At 35.9% G+C, this 21205-nt stretch overlaps 3 protein-coding genes across 4 annotated transcripts; 1 reads left to right on the top strand and 2 right to left on the bottom strand.

The window, feature by feature from the left end:
- The first annotated feature begins 2217 nt into the window (after positions 1 to 2217).
- LOC125819473 (uncharacterized) lies at positions 2218 to 7988 on the top strand. 2 transcript variants are annotated; one of them, XM_049498900.1, is made up of 4 exons: positions 2218 to 2439; positions 3080 to 4978; positions 7080 to 7507; positions 7640 to 7988. In XM_049498900.1, the coding sequence occupies exons 2-3, from the start codon at positions 3386 to 3388 to the stop codon at positions 7461 to 7463; spliced, it is 1977 nt and encodes a 658-aa protein (XP_049354857.1). In that variant the 5' UTR covers positions 2218 to 2439; positions 3080 to 3385; the 3' UTR covers positions 7464 to 7507; positions 7640 to 7988. The 2 variants fall into 2 exon arrangements, with proteins under 2 accessions (XP_049354857.1, XP_049354856.1); XM_049498899.1 differs by having other exon boundaries at positions 7631 to 7988.
- Positions 7989 to 8957: 969 nt separating this feature from the next.
- LOC125819667 (multiple organellar RNA editing factor 2, chloroplastic-like) lies at positions 8958 to 12214 on the bottom strand. The gene is made up of 4 exons (XM_049499133.1): positions 11762 to 12214; positions 11341 to 11438; positions 11185 to 11250; positions 8958 to 9352 (listed from the first exon to the last, which is right to left on the bottom strand). Exons 1-4 carry the CDS (start codon positions 12169 to 12171, stop codon positions 9222 to 9224), a joined length of 705 nt encoding a protein of 234 aa, XP_049355090.1. The 5' UTR covers positions 12172 to 12214; the 3' UTR covers positions 8958 to 9221.
- Positions 12215 to 13466: 1252 nt separating this feature from the next.
- Positions 13467 to 20468, bottom strand: LOC125819685 (peroxisome biogenesis protein 12). Its single transcript, XM_049499157.1, has 10 exons — positions 20187 to 20468; positions 18642 to 18747; positions 18101 to 18249; positions 16863 to 17112; positions 16375 to 16484; positions 15687 to 15761; positions 15311 to 15397; positions 15088 to 15174; positions 14242 to 14379; positions 13467 to 13727 (listed from the first exon to the last, which is right to left on the bottom strand). Exons 1-10 carry the CDS (start codon positions 20292 to 20294, stop codon positions 13656 to 13658), a joined length of 1182 nt encoding a protein of 393 aa, XP_049355114.1. The 5' UTR covers positions 20295 to 20468; the 3' UTR covers positions 13467 to 13655.
- Positions 20469 to 21205: the final 737 nt, after the last annotated feature.

Below are 21205 nucleotides of genomic sequence, written 5' to 3'. Positions count from 1 at the left end.
GCCCACAATATAATACAAACCAACCTTTGAGAACCAACTTGATTGGTTCTTTAACCAAAAATTTATCAATTTTGTCCCAACTATGTCACGTGTGAAACACACGTGCACAAATTATTTATACACTAAAAAAACATTAAAATAAATTCATAATTTTATGAGTCGAGGGTCTATCATAAACAAATTTTCTACATACAATATCCACTTCAAACTTTACTTTATTGAGTTATACTGAATATGTTATTATTTGTATAACACCTTGATAAGAGAGATAAAAATTTGATCATTATAATGAAAAGATATATCTTTATTTAAGAATAATTTAATTTTAAACTTCTTCATATAGATATATAGTCAAAATTGAACCTAGGTAACTTCATAATGTTGACCCCATAGAGTGATAGAGGAGAAGATAACAAATAGATGAAATTCAGTCGAGCTCTGGGTATGGAGAAAATCATGTTGGGAGCGCCACCCTTGAATGGGCCCTGCAGAGCGCGATCCGAATTTAGTCGGACCTCCAATGTGGGCTCGGGACACTGGGTGGAAAACCAAAAAAAAAAAAATAGATGAAAATTTGTCATTCTAGGGTTGTTGATGTTTTTATCTTTGGCGTTCTGAATATTGTATATGATTGTTACTTTCTTAATGATATACTATTATAAGTTATAATCACATATATAAATACTATGACATGCTTGAATATATTTTCTTTCTTTTGATAAACATCATACACGAACAAATTAGGTTACACAAATTGAGGCCCACGAAATAATATAGTTACACTAATAACAATAATTATAATTACCATTGAAGGTTATGGTGGTTACTAATTAGAGTCAGATTCTCAATTTGAAGTTTACTAAGTTTTTATATCGTCATCAAGTTAATTATATAATTATAATTAATGTATGAGTAAAAATTACTCAATTCACATGACGTTGTTACTGACCCTCTAGATCCCTACCTAGTAGATAATAAATACCGCTTAGGATTTTGAAGTTTATGATTTTCTTAGCGACTTCAAGATAATACTACAATTATAATTAGGATATTATGATTTATAAAAGTTACCCGATTCACGTAAAGTTGTAATCGATTCTCTAAATTTGTTTCTAGTGGATGATAATATCTCTTCATTCTTAATCAAAAATTTCAAATGAAGCATTAAATACATAATTATCTTTCATTGAAAGCACTTTATCAGGTATAATTAATTATAATTTGTTGGGGGTAAAAAGAGAGGAAAATATTCATTTGGAATTTGCCAAATAAATGTGCCAAATACACAACTTTAATGACTAGATTCATGTGAGAGCTTAGTTGGCTCCTTAAGGTTTACTTATTTAATTAATGCCTCACCTAATTTATTTATTAAATTATATTTTTTCAAAATGGAGAAACATTGACATTATTGGAAATTAGTTACTCTTAAATAATTCCTTTAAAAAGGATCCAATGACTTAGTCAGTAGATTCAGTATTTAGGTTAGACTAAAAAAGAATTTTTATATTCAATAAGGTAAAAGAAAATTCAAAATTTGACCATAAACATGTGGCTATAATAATTGAAATTGTTCTCACTATCTATATAAAAGTAATCTTAATTAGAATAAGAATTTGAGTTTAAATGTTCAAGTTTTAAAAATGGAAAGATCATAATAATAAGTGTTTTCTCTTTAATGAGCCTTACAAAACTCTCTAATTCGCTCAAGATTTTTAATCTTTATCGGACCCAATAAAAATAAGATCACTTTTCGTTTTCTAGAAATTCGTTGAGTCTAATTCATGACCTATTAAAAGAAAAAAATCGATTCAATTTAAGATAGAATTAACATATTTATTACGAATTTAACAAAACTTGACAATTTGGTATAAACTCTTATTTATTACGAATTTAACAAAACTTGACAATTTGGTATAAACTCATTATTTATATTTTTAATCAATATACACACATTATATATTGAATATCATATCTTGTTTATTTATTATACATTCGTCGATTTTATTTTTTTTATAAGCGATTGAGTCGGCGGCTATTAAATTTATTCTTCCAAAAATACCCTCATAGAGTCATTGACACGCTGGGTCCAGCAAAAAGTAATCCACGCGCTTTACAGTGAAACTAGCAAAAGGCAATTCCGTAATTTAGTGCAAAATCGAGGGGCAAACAGTTAAATAGTTGTACAGAAACAGCAAAACTACAGTACACAAAAGCCAGTAAGGTATATAGCAGCAAACCAGAAATTGCAGAAATCTATACATACATATCAATTTCTAGAGAGAGAAAGTAAAACCCTTTTGCTATTTGAGGCAGAAATTGTAGAAATTTTTAGTACTTTCTCTCTCTACAACAAAAAAAATCCCGCTTTTACCCCCTCAATAAATCTTGGAAATCCGTCAGCACAAACCCCTTTTTTGCTGTAATCGAATTTTTGAGGTAAAGTGTTGGTTGTTATTTGTGAGTTTTGTGTATAATTTGTGTTTATAGGTTGTATGTATTGATTTGGGTTTTGCTGTAAAGTGTTGGTTTTTATTTGTGAGTTTTGTGTATAATTTGTGTTTATAGGTTGCAAGTATTAATTTGGGTTTGATGTAAAGTTCTAGTTTTTGTTTGTGGGTTTTGTGTGTATTTTTGTGTTTATGGGTTGTATGTATTGATTTGGGTATTTTTATGTTGAATTGTGTTACAAAGATTGAAGCAGTAAAGTGGAGTTAGATCGATGAGTATGTAATGTTCCTTTGTCAATTGAGTTTTTGGAAATAGAATCTGTGCTTAGAAACTGCATAAAAAGTGTGCTATAATTGTTATGTTTTTTTTAGATTTGAGAAAAATTATGGTTAAAGAGAATTTAGATGTGTGTTTGAAATAGTAATAATCTTATTTTTCGTGGGGTGGACTGTTTTTCTTGAGTAGAATGTTTATGGGAAACAATCTCTCTACCCTGAGGTAAGGGTAACCGGGTAAGGTGTGCTGTATACACTCTACCCACCTCGGACCCCACTTTGTAGGACTATACTGGGTATGTTGTTGTTTTTCTTGGGGAGGGAGAAGAATTTATTTTTTTTCCTTTTTTCAGATTTGAGCTTAGTGATACTGGAGTTCAGGGCATAATGGTGTTTGTGTTTCAGCAAATTTTGCACTGATGTAATTGGTGAAGTACGTGGGAGCTCAAGCCGACATCTATAGGGAAAATCCAAGAAAAAATCAATTCTTTGATCTTGGGTAATCCTTACTTTCAATTCTGAGCAAGATTTAAGAAGATAACTGATTTAATTGAAGGTCAGTGACAGAAAGTCATATATGATTTGAGGTGATAGATGGGTGAATTCTAGCTTATTCCTAGTACTTTGGAAAGGAAGAGGGTAGAGTTGAAGAGAAACCAATGGAAGATTGGTCCAAGTACGTTCACAGTTCAGCTCATTTGGCTGTGGCTAAGCGAGACTATGCTACATTGAAAAGAATAGTTGCTGACCTTCCTCAACTGTCCAAGGCTGGTGAAGTGAACACTGAGACGGAGTCTCTGGCTGCTGAGCTTAATGCAGATTCTGTTTCTGCAGTAATTGATAGGCGGGATGTTCCTGGCCGTGAAACCCCATTGCACCTTGCTGTTCGGATGAGGGATCCTGTCTCGGCTGAGATTTTAATGGCTGCAGGTGCTGATTGGAGTCTTCAGAATGAGAATGGGTGGAGTGCTCTCCAGGAAGCAGTGTGTACCAAGGAGGAGAATATTGCTATGATTATTGCTAGGCATTATCAGCCCCTTGCCTGGGCCAAGTGGTGCCGCAGACTTCCTAGGATTGTTGCCTCAGCTGGTCGGATTCGTGATTTCTACATGGAGATAACCTTTCACTTTGAGAGCTCGGTAATACCATTCATTGGACGGATTGCTCCGTCAGACACTTACCGGATTTGGAAACGGGGTTCTAATCTTCGTGCAGATATGACTCTTGCAGGATTTGATGGGTTCCGCATTCAACGTTCAGATCAAACTTTCCTCTTTCTTGGAGAAGGGTATTCATCAGAAGATGGGAACAGATCTTTGAGTCCTGGTTCTTTGATTGTGCTTGCTCATAAGGAGAAAGAGATTACAAATGCGTTAGAGGGAGCTGGTGTGCAACCATCAGAAGCTGAAGTTGCTCGTGAAGTGGCTTTGATGTCCCAAACAAATATGTATAGACCAGGAATTGATGTCACCCAGGCGGAGCTTATTCCCCACTTAAATTGGAGGAGACAGGAGAGGTCTGAGATGGTTGGTACCTGGAAGGCAAAGGTGTATGATATGCTTAATGTCATGGTCAGTGTAAAATCAAGGCGCGTTCCTGGTGCTATAACTGATGAGGAGCTCTTTACAGTGAATGATGATGAGAAAGTAGTGAATGGTGGTGATGATGATTATGATGATGCATTAACAGCTGAAGAAAGAATGCAGTTAGACTCTGCACTTCGGATGGGCAATTCAGATGGACCTGGTGAGTATGAAGAGCCTGAAGTTCACGATTTCCATGGAAACTCTGATGGAGGTTCATTTCAGAGTTGTGAATCCAATGGTGTTACAAAGGAGAAGAAAAGTTGGTTTGGTTGGAGCAAAAAAGGCCCTAAAGACACTAGTGATGATTCAGAGGACTCAAAGCTTGTAAAGAAGTTCTCAAAGCTGGCCCCAGAGGATAGCAAGCTGAGACCAAATGACAATCATGCATCATCATCTGAAGTTCCTCGGGAGGATTCTGGGGATGGTAAAAGGAGCAAAGATAAGAGCAGCAAGAAGAAAAAGAAGAAAGGAACCATAGGTGAGCCTAAGACCGAAAGTGAGTATAAAAAAGGATTAAGACCTGTTTTGTGGTTGACGCCAGACTTCCCACTGAAAACAGAAGAACTATTGCCATTGCTTGACATTCTAGCCAACAAGGTTAAAGCTGTCAGAAGATTAAGGGAGCTTTTAACTACGAAATTACCTCCTGGCACATTTCCTGTCAAGGTACTTGATACTCTGTCTCTCTCTAGGATCTATCTTGTTATTCTTTTTCCATTTTTCTTCTCATCGTTCTTGTGCTTTCTTCAGTAGTTTTGCTCTGTCGTTTCCCTTCTCTACATGGCTTATACTTAAATGCCGAAGGTGGTGTGTGTGTGGGGGGGGGGGGGGGGGGGTTTCGTTTTTAATCAAGTAAAAGATTTCATTGATACTACTATATCACCTCATAAATGCAATTGTGCCTGGGGTTCATGATATCCAAGTCATGCAGTGACATTCATATCATGAACCAACAGATGGCTGATGCATTTACTTCAAAAGAATGACAATCAGCTACATGATTCAGCTGTCTGGGGTGTATGATGATGTCCAAGTTGAGACAGTTGAATCTAGCAGGGAAATTGAGGATCATGTTGCCATTGTCAATAGTTATTTGACGGACCTTCCAACATATTCATCTGATTGTGGTACTCTGTAGAAATAATTTATCATGGTTTAGTGACTACTAACTACTAAGAGAGACCTGTCCTTTATAAATTGTTAAGTTTTCCTGATGTGATGGAAATGTGTTATTAGGTAAGTTCCCATAAGCTGCCATTATTTTAAAAACAAAGTTCCAGTAACCTAATATAGCATTGTTTCTCGCTGCTCATCTGTGCTTGCAGCAAATACAACCTAATAACTCCCAAAACCTACCAAAAGATCTATGTTCAAATTTAATGTAGAATGGCAAAGAGTTCTGTCGAGGTAATAATCCTGAGCATGTCATGTTAAGAGTTTTTCGTGCCTCTGCATAAAAAACCAGCTCTTTGCGACTCTTGTTGTGATTATATTATGTGTTTCCTGCTGCTGCTGCTTTTACAGAACTATTTTACTTATCACCTGTAAGAAAGAAGGTATTGCCTGATAATGTGGAAATCTATTGATAATCTGCAACTCTTGACCTGATAAGATGCTTAAAAATGGCTAAACCGGATGTGTTTGACTTTTTGCTGAATAATGGAAGTGAAGATTTCTCTCTTATGGTTGTAATTGTGTGTAGTGGATGCTCTAAGTATTTGTCAGTTGATTAATAGTATCATCAGATATCCAACATTTTATTATAGGGATCAGAAATAGTTTATGTCTTGGCTTGTAAATCGTCTATATGGCAAAGTAAGTTTCAAATTATTATATGGACTTAATCTTATAAGCTTAAATAATTATCATTGCAATATCAAAAACAGAATATATAAGTCACTATGCAATTTAGGGATAATTTCACAAATGGCCACTCAACTTTTATGTTATTGCACCAAAGTCATTAAACTATTTTTTGTAACAAAAGAACTTTGCCAAGTATCATGGAAAGAAACTATCCTTTTTGTTGCTAAAAAGATATTCAACTTTGCCCAAGTATGATATAGAATGTGTCTGTTTGTTTCCTCCTAGTTCTAATGACTTTACGTGATACTTAGGTAGAGTGGAGTGACTTTTTTGTTACAGAGAATGGTTTAGTGACTTTCGTGGTACTTAGATGAAGTCGACTCATTTTTTTATTACAAAAAATAATACAGTGACTCATGGGTGTGACCTAGTGGTGAAGTGGGTTGAGAACCGTGAGGTCTCTGATTGAAATTCTAGTGGAGACAAAAATACTAGATGATTTCTTCCCATTTGTCTAAGTCTTGGTGGACAAAGTTACGTGATACTTGTGTTGGTGGAAGGCAGCAGATACCCGTGAAATTAATTGAGTTGTGCATGTTTGTCCTAAGACCACAGTTGTCAAAAAAAGGTATGGCGACTTTAGTGTAATGAAAGTTAAGTGATTAATGACTATCCATGAAACTTATAACCAGTGCAATTTGGGATAGAAGTTTCAAGGTGATGGTCGTTGTAAGAAGTTAAATTTGGTTTGTAGCAACCTAATTATATGATTTGTTAGATCTATCGGAGAATCTCAATTTTAGTACTTATTGCGTGTATCATAGTTGGTGATGGGAAACTATTCCTTCACTCCAGTTGACATTCATACTTGTGAATTTGATGGATAGTAATTGAACTGCGTTCTTATGTGACTGTATGATGAAGTTTTCCTCGTAACTTACAAGAGTCTACTGCACTCCAGGTTGCTATACCTATTGTTCCTACAATTCGAGTTCTTGTTACATTTACAAAGTTTGAAGAGCTCGAACCAGTGGACGAGTTTTCAACCCCTCTTTCAAGTCCTACAAATTTCCAAGATGCTAAGTCTAAGGAATCTGATGGCTCTACATCATGGATTTCATGGATGAAGGGGAACCGTGATGAGCTATCTAGCGACAGTAGAAACCACAGTTTCCAGGATGAGATTGACCCTTTCCGTATACCTTCAGATTATGCTTGGGTTGATGCAAATGAGAAAAAACGCCGTATGAAAGCCAAGAAAGCTAGGAACAAGAAGCATAAAAAGCATAGTGCCGCTAGAAATCCAGAGAACGGGCAGCAGACAAGTGAGGATGTTGAAGAATAACAGCGACATGATTTCTTCTCTCCTACTTACCATAGAAAGAAGAGGTAAAGCTTCTGGGAGCAAGTTTTAGGAATTTGCCTCGTTATTGTATCAGAGAATATTTATCTTCTGCCATTGTTGTACCTTAAATTGATGTGAAAGTTTACAAAACATCATTTTCTTCTTAGTGTTTCCAGCTAAGTACATCAGGCGGATTTTGTCAGAGATTTCTTGGCGAGAGTATCACTAGCTTATGGTCTGACCCGAGTAGCATGGGGCATGTGGAATTTCGTGTGAATCAGCAAGGACATCCTTGCAAGGTTAAATACTCCTGGGTGAATGACAGCGAAGTAGCAGTACCATGAGAGTGACATACAAGTCGTATCGTTTTAAAGATTTTTCTTTCTTTGTAGACTTTGAAAGAGGAGATTAGTTTGTGCTTGGCCAGTTAAAACAAGATTAAATTTGTAAAGAGCTTTACATTTTAAAACAGCCTAGTGTGCTTGTGGGTTCTTTTTTCCTTTTATAATGATCTTGATTCTTGAAGTGCTTTGCTTATATGTAGTGCTACATATGCTTGTCCTCAAAACCCGTAAGGTCTCAGCATTGTCGTTCCCCTTTGTAAAGTAGGTAAAGTAGGCATTCGATCCCTTTCATGAAGTAGGCATAGAACCACTTTGCCTTTAGACTCTACAAGTAGGTAAAGTAGGCATTTGTTCCCTTTCGTGAAGTAGGTAAAGTAAGCATTCCCTTTTGTGAAGTAGGTAAAGTAGGCATTCGTTCCCACTTTGCCTTGGGACTCTATTGGAACAAAGCAAAGAAGTGATGGAATGGAGAAAGTCATCAAGTAGGTAAAGTAGGCAACAAACCACTTTGCCTTGAAACTCTTATTTGGAACAAAGCAAAGAAGGCCGTGGAATAGAGAAAGGAAAGGGACTGACATTTTCAATTTAGAACGCACAACGTGTAAATCTTGAATCCCCTTAACGCAAAAGTTCATATTTAGATTAATATTGATACCATCCTTCACGTACAGCTAAGACATATTAAGTGCTTCAAACAATCAAAACTCCATTTCTGTTCGACCTTATTTCGCAAATTGCTCGAAGTTCTGCTAAGATACTGTACATTTCTTCCAGTGACTCGTACTTGGAATTATCTCGACCAGCCCGGTGCACAAAGTCTTTTCATTCACGCCAGATTCTGGGAAGAACCACACTCCAAAAAATGTGACGTAGACATCCTACCCTAATAGGAACATGAACCCATGGGCAATAGGTCACACGAAAACAACTTTCCTATGATCTTTCAAACTTAGACTCAGCAATTGCGTAAATAATTAACTAACACAGTAAATCCACTTTCACCTTGGGCCAGTTAATACACAAAGAATGCCCTTGCCGTTTCAATTTGGCGATAACTCCGCACAATAACTAGTTAAAAATGGAGTTATACCAAGTCGTTGGTCACAAAATGCAGAGCCTTTGGACTGAAAGGTTTCACTGACAAAATGTCATATTAGCACAGACAATCGTACTAGATTTTAAAAGTTATCTCATAGTAGTATATACATCTGGGAAATTTTAAGACAAGTCTTCATAACTTAGAAGATGAAGGACTACTAGTTTGAACTGAGAAATAAAGCAAATCCAGGCACATAGTTTGATTAAAGACATGTTCCGACTTGGAAACAAAAGTATCAAGTTTCTAACACATGAATTTCCACACACCCGTGCAATACGAGTCAAACCCACTGAATCTTCCTTACGTTGATATAATTCATCGCATGTTATCTCTGCGCCTGTTGTATCTATTGGGTCTTATTCTGTCGTTACGCTGAGGGACAGGCTCTACTCTCCTCTGTCGTTCAGGTGATCTTTGAACTATCTCCCCATTGACAAAAAGTTCAGCTGCAAGGATAATATAAGATCATTGTCATGGCAAAATCATACACATAAGTCATCGAAGTTATTGGAGTAAGAGCTAATAAAGGGTTAAAACTAGTATTTACCAACATGAATCCAAACCCTTAAGCCAAATGAATAATAATAATGTAACAAGACAAAATCAGGAGGGCCATGTCACAGACGTAACAATTTCTCTGATGAACCAATTTGGCTTGGTTTATTTTTTCTTGTGGGGGAGGGGGGATTTGCTATTTTCCAGTAAGACAATCTCTGTGTTTTTCGCAATTGTAAGAGGAGATCTTGAAGAAACCATTTAACTCACAGACTGAGAGCGAACTTAAAATACAATACAAGGATAACAACTTCGCCTCAATCCAACACAGCATTCTTTTCAGATAGAAATTCCTGATCGAACTCATTATGTTATGAGTTCATCAAAGTAAGAAAAACCACACCCTTAAAGCAACGATTACAGGGAAGCATCCACAAAATTTAGAAGCTTCAAAATCAGAACACTTCTAGGTAAGCATATACTATCAGTTCATTAGTAGGAAACAAAGAACCTCTTCTGAAAAGTCAAGAGAAACAGGCACATGGTAACACACACATGATTTGTATCGGTTTAGAGCAAAATTTGATATTGTTTTGGGCTTAGCATGGAAAGCTAATAAGGGGCAAGATGTAAATGGGTTAAAGATAAGGACATAAGGTATCTTGGCAATAATCAATATCCCTTATGAAATGGGGGGCTATATTCCCTCCTAGCCACCCGATAAATCCATCCTTCTTAAGGCATGTTCTACAAACTACAAAGCAGATGAGTATGCTAAGGCAGATGCGACAGCATTGTGAATTCACATATTTAAAAAACCTTGCATGATAGTGCACTTACTGCTGAATATGATTAGAAACCTCATGCTCAATGTACCAACCCTTTACCCATTGATAATATATCCTCTCCTAATTCACTAGACCTATTCCTGCTTTGGGCTATCACCAAATTATTGACAACTTTCTACGAAAAACAATTATATATTTTTGATGAAGAAAAAAAAAAAAAAAAAATTATATATTTAAGTACTGAAATCTTCAAAATATTACATTTCTTTATATTTTGACTTAGTAGACATCTTTAAAAAAAATTCTCCGCTACCAATTATTCTGACTATATCTCCAAGCAACTCATAGAGCCTACCAATCAAAAGTTTGTTCTTCTAGTCTTTCTACACACAATGCCCCCTCCAAGATCTTCTTTGACCTTGCTAAGATACCTTCATTATGTAAAAGAAACCCCAGATACTACTCCTATATTCTTCAAAGAACCCAACATTGATCTAAGTTTTGTTGCCTCTGAATGTTCATATTGGCGAGACAAACCATAGAGTTTACAATTCAAATCAAGGGTTGGATTATTTTTTGGACAGAGCTACGCATAAATGATAAAGGCGACAATTTAGAGAAACTTTTAGCAAGAGTAGACTTCTTTTATTTGATTTGCACCGGGTGTCCGAGTCTCTTTGAGCCCCGACTAATCCCGGGGGTGCACAGGCCCTCGGCAAGGAGTTTCCCGCAAGTGCACCACGGTTAATTCAGGTTTTACCCAGTCCGATGGCCCTCAGAAATTGTTTGCACCCACTGGGTTTCGAACTTGAGACCTTGAAAGGGAGCAAACCCCAAGGCTCAAGTCAATTGCCAGCAGGCCAACCCCTGAGGGTTAAGAGTAGACTTCTTTTATGCATTATTTGATTCTAGTTATTGGGTCATACCCCTAATACCTTACGGAACATGAATCTACTGCCAAACAAAGAGCAAACAATTGTTAAAAGAATGTTTACCTCCATAATCCTTGTATTCAGGATCAACATAGGAATCGGGCAGCACAAACAGAACACCTGGCAAACCTATTGCAGCAAACATTCCAAGTCAATTCTTTAATATGAACTGATGGCTATTGCAAGAAAAATAATGATAGCAAAGCATTTTCAACAGACCTTCCATTTTATTAGCAGTCTCTTCATCAACTTCACACCCGAAACCAAAGTACCTCTCACATGAGACATTGTAAATCTTCTTTTTTGCTTCCTCTTCACTACACATGCAAAAGAGACTACATGAATAAGCATACTGCTGCTACTACTATTCCGCATTAATCCTAAACTAGGCAGGGTAGGTTATATAAATCCTCAATAACTCCTGCATCACAAGAACAGAATAACACATATGAGTCCATCTAGGCACACTTTACTCTCCACATACAAGAAAACCAACACTAACACTATCTGAAAGTCAACCAAGTTTGTTAACATACTCAACTAAAAAAGATAATTGGTTATGAACATGAACACGATGGAGTATCCATTTGAGAAGCTGTCAAATAATTTTTTTTAACTAAAAAGATAATGTTTTTATCACCTCCCGAGGACTTTAGCAAGGGTTTGGACATAACAATCAATCATTTGCTGTTTATGAGCTCCTTCTCCACCAGGCTTATCCATAACAATGAGCCAGTGCTCGTAATCGCATCCCGGAAACAGTGGTGCCATCTCAGTCGGAGCTCGGTCGCCGGTTCCTGGAGTGTAAGGTGAGCTACCGGACCGGTTCACTCGGAACCGTACCGTATTGAGGCTAAACGGCTTGAGGCCATTAGGGTTAGTAGGTAGAAGGGAGTGTGAAAGCAGAAATGACGGCTGAGGTGAAAATCCGACGGCAGGAAGTGGCGGCGGTTGAGTAATCGACGGCGATGAAGCGGAGGAGAGGAAACGAGGATAAAAACGACAAGTGTAGAGGGTTCTAGAGATGGATTTGGTGATTTTGGAGGCCATTGATGGAGTTTTTTGAGAGCTCTAGGATTGTTTTGAGGGTTTTGAGGGTTTATGGGTTTATATTGGGCGTAGGGGTAAGGGGTAGTTCACTAGTCTATTGTGATTACTCTCTACTATTACTTTTTTTTGAGTCGATTTATCCGTACCTCGATTAATTTATCACAACATTAATAACATATTTATAATATAGTCACATAGTATAATCTGAAGATGATAAAGTGTATGCAGACGTGTTATTCCTACTTCTAAAGTAGAGAGTTGATGATGATAGCGTATGTATTTAATTACTTTCTATCCACTTCGTTAATCATTAAGTCATATGTTTTTTTGATTTTGTGATGACGTTTAAATGAACACACAATTAAAAAGACTATTAACATATAAGTCAAATATATGTAATATCAAAATTTATTTCACATGTCTTTTTATTTACTCTCTCCTTGTATAAACGAATAAACTTGTATATCAAGTAAAGTACAACGAATCATGTCAAATTGTCAATAGAGATAATATGAGAATATTAATATCAAAGTAGATTTGAAAAGATTAAAAAGTGCAAGTCATGTAAAGCATGATAACAGTATAGACTTTTTTTTGTGTGGTATTCATTCTCGTTTGGCTCTTGAAATCATATCCAGTAATGGTTGGAACAACTCGCCAAAACCAACCACTTCACTTACTTCATTGCCCCCAACCATTTCTCGTACCTCTATTGAAACAAAATAGTTTCATGTTCTCTCATCGATTGATTATTCCTCTCCATTTGTATCTCTTTTTCCAATTTCGATCTCGATTGGGTCACAAGATTGAATGGTCAATTCTCCTCCGAACTAAGACTACGACTCATAATAATATTTTCCACTTCATGAAGATAAAAAGAGCTTAATTACTTTACACACTCCATTCAACAAGCAAAAGTCTTTTGTTGCCTATTACCAAGGGAAAATTGTGTAATGTTCAATCCTATGTACTCATAAATTGCTATCCATTCTCCACTTTCAGATCTCGCAGAGAGAAAACGTGTTTTTTCCCATGACCTTTCTCATTCACGGAGAGACTACGTATAAAAAGCTTTAAAGGAAAGTAAGAAAAGATAAACTAAATAGCATTTGGTATGAGTCTAGTCAATAGAACTAGAATGTACCTAAATACAAGACAAATATACTTCACTGAAAGGCACATACTACTCGAATTTAAACTCAAACTGAGTCGAGATACGGTTCCATCAGTAAAATACTTCATGCCATACAAGGGCCAACGAGAACGAGGAACAGTAATTTAGTGTAAACACCAGATGCGAATAAATTATTTTTTTGTGATTATTTGAATTCTAAAGTTTGAACTACAACAATTGTGCAAAAGTAGAATACACTCAACTAATGCCATGATTTAGGCCTAGGTAAAAAATGTGTCACTTATAATCTCAATTTAGAGCATATTTTCCTATATTATTCATCCCTTCTGATCCTGGGAAGAAATTAAAATTAAACATCATGAAATAGTCTTCTGATATGATCCACAGTTGCAGGCATCAATGTCACAGGGCATCGCTTATACTGCATAGAAAGAAAATAGAGCATGAATTGACAGTGTAAAAGAATCATCAAATATATTCACGAAGTGTTTAACCTCTACGTATTGACAGTGTTAAAGAATCAGATAACCGTCCATAATATGGGGAATCATAGACCTAGAAAATAAGGCACATAACCTGCTACAACGAGTTAAAGTACATTGATAGCGTAACAATTACTTCATGCTAGTATATATAAGTTGAATTCGTTTAAGAAAAGAGAAGGAATCAAGAATAAGTCTAGACAAATCAGTTCCCCAATTCTACTAAAAGCTAGCAAAAAGGAAAATGTAGTATGTAGTCATGGGAATAGCTCCTTGACTATGATACAATCTGAACATATAACATTTTAAATCCATAGTCCTTGCAGTTTTTTCCAGTTTGCAATTAGCAGGGAAAGAAATCATTGCAATATTAACTATAAAGAAACCAAATTAACATAGAGATTATGATTTAGTTTCCCAGACGAATTCTATCAACTGATTCTGGAATTTCACCTGAGAGACATATCGGAAAACACAGGAATAGCAGAAGACTAATCCTGAAACTGCCACCACTGAGGGATTTGCACGCTTTTGTGAGCATAAAGGACACAGTGTTCTGTCTGTAGGTAGCGGAATTCCCTCTTTCGCAACCTGCTTAAATGAAAAACATTATACATAAGCATTTAAGCGAAAACACTTTAAAAACTACTTCATCTATGCATAATGAAACTAGTTTAAGACCAAATGGAAAGAACTTTCTCCAGATCCACATTACACCAAGACAGGAAATAGTTTGTAAAAGTTGTTACTCTCCAAAGGAGGCTAACACTAATTTGCTAGTTGAGGATTTAGACAAATTATGATTTGTCACTATCTTGCCTGCTTCCAATTGGTAATTGGCTCAGATACTGGTTTTAATTTATACAAACTATATTAACAATGCCAAAGCAAGAGAGTTTTTATATAAGATAGAGACTTTATTGGCCAAGTCCAATCATTTAATATTGGCACGGTAATGCTCTCCCATACAGAATGCACAATATCAATTAACACATAACTCATAACTCATATTCATATTAGATCCTTGATTCTAGCTCCTGTTAACTGCTTAAATGGATTGGCGTAAATGAAAAGTCGGAGATGAGTGACCACAGATTAAAGTTTCAGAATTATGGTTGAATGGAAAAAGGCAAAAAACATGTATCAGGTGACACTTTTCAGAGCTAAACATCTATCTGCAACCAAGTACCAAATGTATTTTCTCACCCAATAAGAACCATGAACAAACAAAAGTGGGACAAATACGAAACAGCAAATTGCAAGACTAGTCCTCTCAATCCCAAATGGAAATGTACTCACCTTTGGAGGTGGAGGAGGAGGTGGGGGTGGATAAACAGTCGGAGCTGACATCCTTTCTTCTGCTGACTGGTACCACCATTCCATCATCTGAGTATCATTGAAAACAGAAAAGGAAATATAATCATAGCATCGATACATGACCACAACAAAACTGGAGAAGAAAAATAATCTCTCTAGGGAACAATTCAGAAAAGCAGCAGAACTTGAGTTAAACAACACTTACTTTAAAGAAAAACACTGCCGCTATTAGGCCAGTTTGAGCATAGTCAAGAACTCCATATGCACAACTTAGTAAAGCACTTTGTACTGCCTGACATGTTAATGGATTCAAAGAATAAAGGTCAGAATATTGGCTGTGAAGGTAACTTTACATGAGAAAGTATGAAACACTACTCCTTTTTTTTGTGGACAAGTACCGGGGACCTCAACTAAGAAGTAAAATTAATACCAAGAAAGAAAAGCAAAAAGGGGATACATATAGCCTCAACTAACATAACATGCTGCCCCAAATACCTTCCCCTCCCCCCCAAAAAAGAAAATAAAAAGGAAGAGGATAAGAATAGAAACACAGAAAAGAGATTTACAGGATGAACACAGACCTTTAGCCAAGGGGGGCCACGAAGTCTCTCTCGTTCACGGCTTCTTATTTTAGAAATCCTAGAAGAAGTATCCATCTACCTTGACATCACATAAAGGAAAATCATAAATAACAAAAAATTATAAAAGAGGAATTACCCAATAAATAAGTTCAACTGGTTCAGAGAGATAGATACAAATCTAAATTGAAACTTATACCCAGTGATTCAAGGTAATATGAAGGGTGTGCCTTAAAGCACTGCTTCCTCAAGAGTACTTTTTTCTTTTATAAGGTAAGCATGAGAATCATAATCAAACCAGAAAAGAACTATAGTTCCCAATTGAATAATCCACAATGTTCAGGTTTCTGAAAGTAACTTTCACACATCAGAAAATTACATTATCCAATTGATTATTCAGATACAGAGATTTCACAACGCTTGTAACAGATTTAGATGGTCAGACACGGTAAAATTAGGCACCAACATATTGAGTCAACTAACATTTTACCATTAGTTCATTAATCTTTCAGAGTTTCATGCTAGGGTACCTAAAACTTCTTGCAATTTATTCTGATTCACTGGTACCTTACATGTACTTTTTAATAGTCCAGGCTTTACAATTTCTTCAAAGGCTTTGTATTTCTGATACCAACTAATAACACCTTTCAGACCTAGACAGATACTAACATGAAACTGTCTGCAGACATACCAGCTCCTGTCCTGTAGCCCGACAAACATGAATGCCAAGAGCATGGAGTCCTAGAGAGTAAAATCCAGTAGCATCCAGCAAATACAGTAGCTGGTAAGCAAATGATAAACCTGCAGGAAAAATACACAAGAAGGTGAACAATGACATCAGGACCTGCCTAAAATCTTCACTAAAGAGGATGGCTTTGCAAATAATGTGTATGATATTTTAATGAGAAATTACTTTATACAGGACTGAGAACTCAAACAGATAAAGGGGAGACAACACTTTCAGATGAAATGGCTCTGGTCGCACCATGAAGGTTTGGGTCGTCCCGACATTGGGCAGGTGGTAAGGCCATTTAGAGGCGGCATGAGAGATTAATGCATGACTGGAATGAACAGGATTACCTACTTCATCTCATTTCAAATAGTGAAACAGAATGAACAGTACACACGAAAAACAGGAGCATAGTCATAATCACAAGTCAGAAACTACTCTATATATACCTTCATTTCCAGCATGTATCCATGGGTAGCAAGCAGCTACGATCTTACGGATTTTCTTTCTCAAACGATCTCTAACTGATTCTTCTGTATCTGAACTGCTTGTTGAAACTATGGAGTTTCCACCTCCATCAAAATAGTCAGTGTCACCAAATCTCTCATCCTCAGTGCCCCATAAACTAGCTTGAAGAGCAGCCTCTCTTTCTTTATTGTAGATTGAATGCAATTTTGATCTGAGATATGGCAATATAACCTAAAGAAGCACATCAACATTATGTCATTGCATTTAGCAAAAGCAGTACAACTTAACGGCAAAACTTGATTCAAGCAATCATTTTTGAAGTCGCAGCTTTACACATATACTAGATGCTATATAGCCTTAGTCATGGAAACAGTTAGAAGATCAGAAAGGAAGCCAGATGACTTCCAATTCCAGGTTTTTTATTCCATTATATTATATGTTCCCGAAGATGGGAGTACAGTAAGCTTCTGCAACAGATAGCAAAGGGACAATCTTCTATGCAACGAAGGTAACAAGTAACAACTGTATTTTATAACAAAAATCAAACCTGTCAGAAATCTTCTATGCAACATTTAGAAACATCTTCAACGTTTCCACTGAAAAACTTACAGAAATGTACAGGTAGTAGGGAAAATTCATTCAAGGGATTTCAATCTTAGAAGGTTTACAAGGCTGGGAGGTGTGGGAAAGTCTAAGTATACAGGTCCAACTTATTGACAAGATGAGTGTTACCATATGATAGATGTGCTGTCAATACAAAATTAGATAAGATTAAAAATGACCACATTTGGCAGAATGTCCAAGTAGCACTCATCAATGATAAAATGAGAGAAGGTCACTTGATATGGTTTGCTCATGTCCGGAGTCCGGACGTCAACCTCCAGAAGTACAAGTCCGTAGGTGTGGAACCATAGTGAATGAAGGTGTTAAAAGGGAAGAGGTGGCCTAAAATCACATGGGAATAAGTTGTTTCTAAAAACCTTCAAACCTTTGGAATCCAATGCAGACCTATCGAAAGATAGGGAATAGTGGAGGGAAAAATCTATTTAGGTAATAAAAATTAGTTAGGAATATGTTTTTGTCATCCGGTATGTTTACTTTTGGATCCTATGTTTCCCAAGAATCTTTCTGTCCTGTCAGATATTTATATGCCAATAGAAAGTATAACAGCTTAATTCCCTGGGGATCAATAAGTGAGTATTCAAGTGTAAGAGATTACCAGAAACACAACTGAAAGAAATTTTTGGCGCTTCTCCAACCCAGTGTGATTAATTTCTTCTCTGGCATCTGGACCTTTGTTATCACCCTTAACTTTTATCTTAACTGCCCTTCTTCGCAGGCCATATAAAGACTCAGCAAAAGACCCATCTGAGAAAAAGTAAAAAAGGAATGAATTTGCTAAAACTAAAGCAAATAATTAGCTCAGCCTTTAACCAGAAACTGCAATAGTACCACAGAATTCACACATGAATGGATGAAAACGAAAATACTAGTCGTAGACCCAATAACAGATACTCAGCATTACTCTTTGGAAGAGTCAAAAACTACAGTCTTTTTATGCATTTCAAAAATAAGTTCTAACATGAAAAATGTGACTTCAGTATTTTTATACAGTTTGTACATTACTAATCATTATGTTAGAAAAAGAAAATATTCAGAACAACGTCTGAGTACTGCCTAAACTTAGACCATTTGAGTCGCATACAGCGACCAGTCATTCTTTATGGTATGAAGGAGTATTTGGAAAGATAAATAAGCACCTGTAGTTCGTAAGCTATGTGTTTCAAGAACTAGCGTAAGCAAAGCAAAGCACTCATCCTCATAATCTAGAATTTTGTGGATGAAAGGTCTTCTTAAAGCTAAAACCTGCAAGCAAGCAAGCAGCGATTAACACTAGCCATCACACATCACATAACTACAGTTAACCATAACAACAGCAACAAACAACAATGATGCCTCATTTCCAAACTAATTGGAGTCCAAAATATAAATGCTCTATATCCATTGTGTGTTGTTTCATTCCAATACTAGTAATTTGTCTTTTAAGATATATCTATTAAGTACAACTCTACAACAATTATAACAACTATACTTCATTTTCAAACCAGTTGAATTACTGTAGATCCTCAATATTAGTTACCCTCCATTTTGACCCACTTCATTTCAATGTTAATAATTGTATTTTATGACACATCTAATAAGCACAGCTACACAACAACAATAAAATCCACCCCTCAATTCCAAATAGTTGAATTCCATTATATTAATCATCAATATCTCATTACACTCCTCTTGGACCCGTTTCTTTCTAATACTAATAATTTATGTTTATACTAATTTGAGCTCAGGAACAACCTCCCTATACCACAAAGGTAGGGGTATGGTCTGCTTACATCCTACCCTACCTGACCCCACTTGTGGGATTACAGTGGGTATGTTGTTGTTTATACTAATAATCTGTCTTTTAAGACACTTCTAATATGTACAGCTAAAATAATAATCAAATTCACTCCACAATTCCAAACTAGTCCGCTATACAAATCCTCGATACCCATTATTTTCCACTTGGACCCGTTTCGTTCTAATACTAATATATCATCTTTTAAGACAAATCTACTAAATACAGCTCCACAGCTACAATCGTAATAACTATGCCTCGATCTCAAACTAGTTGAATTACGCTAAATTCTCAATATAATCACGACTCATTCATTGCAATACTAATAATTGTATAGTAAGAAACAACCACCCCTCAATCCTAAACTAGTTGAATTCCACTATACAAATCCTCAATACCCATTACACCCCACTTGGACCCATTTCATCCCGATACTAATTTATTTATTTTTATAACCATGGTTTCTGGGTAGCTTGCGCACACCTCAACTAATGCTAGACGGTATCAAACCACAGGACAGAGAAAAAAGAGCAGCTTTTTAGGTTCTCCCATTGTAGGATCAAAAATAACAATCGAAAACGAAATAGAAGCAAATGCCTGATTCGCCAAAGTACTCCACGTGATACCTGTCACCTCCAACCAACAACATGTAACAGGTAACTACATCCACACCAAGGCTAGAACAAATAGGAAAAAATCACCTATAGTGTTTTGTCTTTATATCATAAATACAAATGGGAATCATAGTATCTCAGTTGATTGGCTCGGTAAGGGTTCGATTCACCACAGTACAATCCACTCCCCCAATTTCCCCTACCCCAATTTTTTTTTAAATACTGAAACAGTGGATAAATTGATATGAAATTAGAAAACCCATTTGGGTAAATGAGTAAAGAGAGTAACTTACACCAAGGGAATAAGTTAAAGCAGCTCTAAGACTAGAAGGTAACTGTTGTGCAGCAGCCATTTCAAAGAAAGTAGGACGAGTCCCTTGTCCTCCTACTTGAAACAACATCTCTCTGTACAACAAAAAACGCTTCTTCTCTCAACTGATTATCTGCTTCTGCTTCTCCGATTGTCTCCTCACGCTTCTCAGTGATAATTGAGATGTTTTGGGAAGTGGAAGATGATAAAGAACAGTTTTTTTTCTTCTCTTTCTTCTTGTTTTTGTTCATCCTTTTTGTTTTCTTTATTTTAGGGACACTAGTTCTTTTGTTGTTGCATACTCCACCATCTATTTTTCGGAGATTTGATTTTGTAGTCCATTATAAATTTTGTTTTTATTTTTATATATATATATAAAAAGAAGAACTTTTTTTCAATTTACAAGTAATCGTAAAAGGAAAAGAAAAGTCGGTATTCCAAAGTTAGCATAAAATAAGACTGTATTTAATGAATATAATGAAAAAAAATCAATTACAAATGGTTGAGTAATGCATAGGAACTTGTTTTTGATATTACTTAATACCCTATGGATTGAAGAGCAAAGGGAGAAATCTCTTAAGGAGGGACTCGTGTTTGATTAGTTAGTTGGAGAGACAATAACTTATCAAGACGATAATAAGTGTTTTGGTCGAAAAGGATGAATAATTGAATTGGATTGGGATATGATTCATACTCTTATAGGTTGTAATAATGAGGATTTTTTTATTATGGGAGAAAGCCTCGTGAAATTTAAAACGATCTAAAATAGGAAAATGAGTAATTGACACGAGCAGAAACATTAGAAAAAAGAAAACTTGAATACATTGATATGATATAACAACCTACTTCAAAACATTTAATCTGATTTGATAGATATTCGCGTATAAATAATAATTTAACAATTGCATAACAATTTACTTTTGGTAAATTATTTGGACCTATATCTCCTGAATGATCATCATATGACCACACATTTAAAACAATATCATTAAGTAGATTTCA

This window comes from Solanum verrucosum, unplaced genomic scaffold (assembly GCF_900185275.1).
Source record: "Solanum verrucosum unplaced genomic scaffold, falcon-dt-bn FXZP01000255.1, whole genome shotgun sequence".
In the NCBI taxonomy this organism is placed as follows: domain Eukaryota; kingdom Viridiplantae; phylum Streptophyta; class Magnoliopsida; order Solanales; family Solanaceae; genus Solanum; species Solanum verrucosum.
The sequence above is the reverse complement of the archived record's forward strand: the minus strand, read 5'-3'. Positions and strand labels throughout refer to the sequence as shown.

Coding starts and splice junctions, on each gene's coding strand:
- LOC125819473 (XM_049498900.1), top strand. CDS start 3,386: ATGGAAGATTGGTCCAAGTACGTTCACAGTTCAGCTCATTTGGCTGTG. Junction 4,979..7,079: donor CTGGCACATTTCCTGTCAAG/GTACTTGATACT, acceptor ACTGCACTCCAG/GTTGCTATACCTATTGTTCC.
- LOC125819667 (XM_049499133.1), bottom strand. CDS start 12,171: ATGGCCTCCAAAATCACCAAATCCATCTCTAGAACCCTCTACACTTGT. Junction 11,439..11,761: donor CTTGCTAAAGTCCTCGGGAG/GTGATAAAAACA, acceptor TTGCATGTGTAG/TGAAGAGGAAGCAAAAAAGA. Junction 9,353..11,184: donor TGAATACAAGGATTATGGAG/GTAAACATTCTT, acceptor TTATCCTTGCAG/CTGAACTTTTTGTCAATGGG.
- LOC125819685 (XM_049499157.1), bottom strand. CDS start 20,294: ATGTTGTTTCAAGTAGGAGGACAAGGGACTCGTCCTACTTTCTTTGAA. Junction 18,250..18,641: donor ACATAGCTTACGAACTACAG/GTGCTTATTTAT, acceptor ACTTTTTCTCAG/ATGGGTCTTTTGCTGAGTCT. Junction 16,485..16,862: donor GATACATGCTGGAAATGAAG/GTATATATAGAG, acceptor TTTTTCCTGCAG/GTTTATCATTTGCTTACCAG.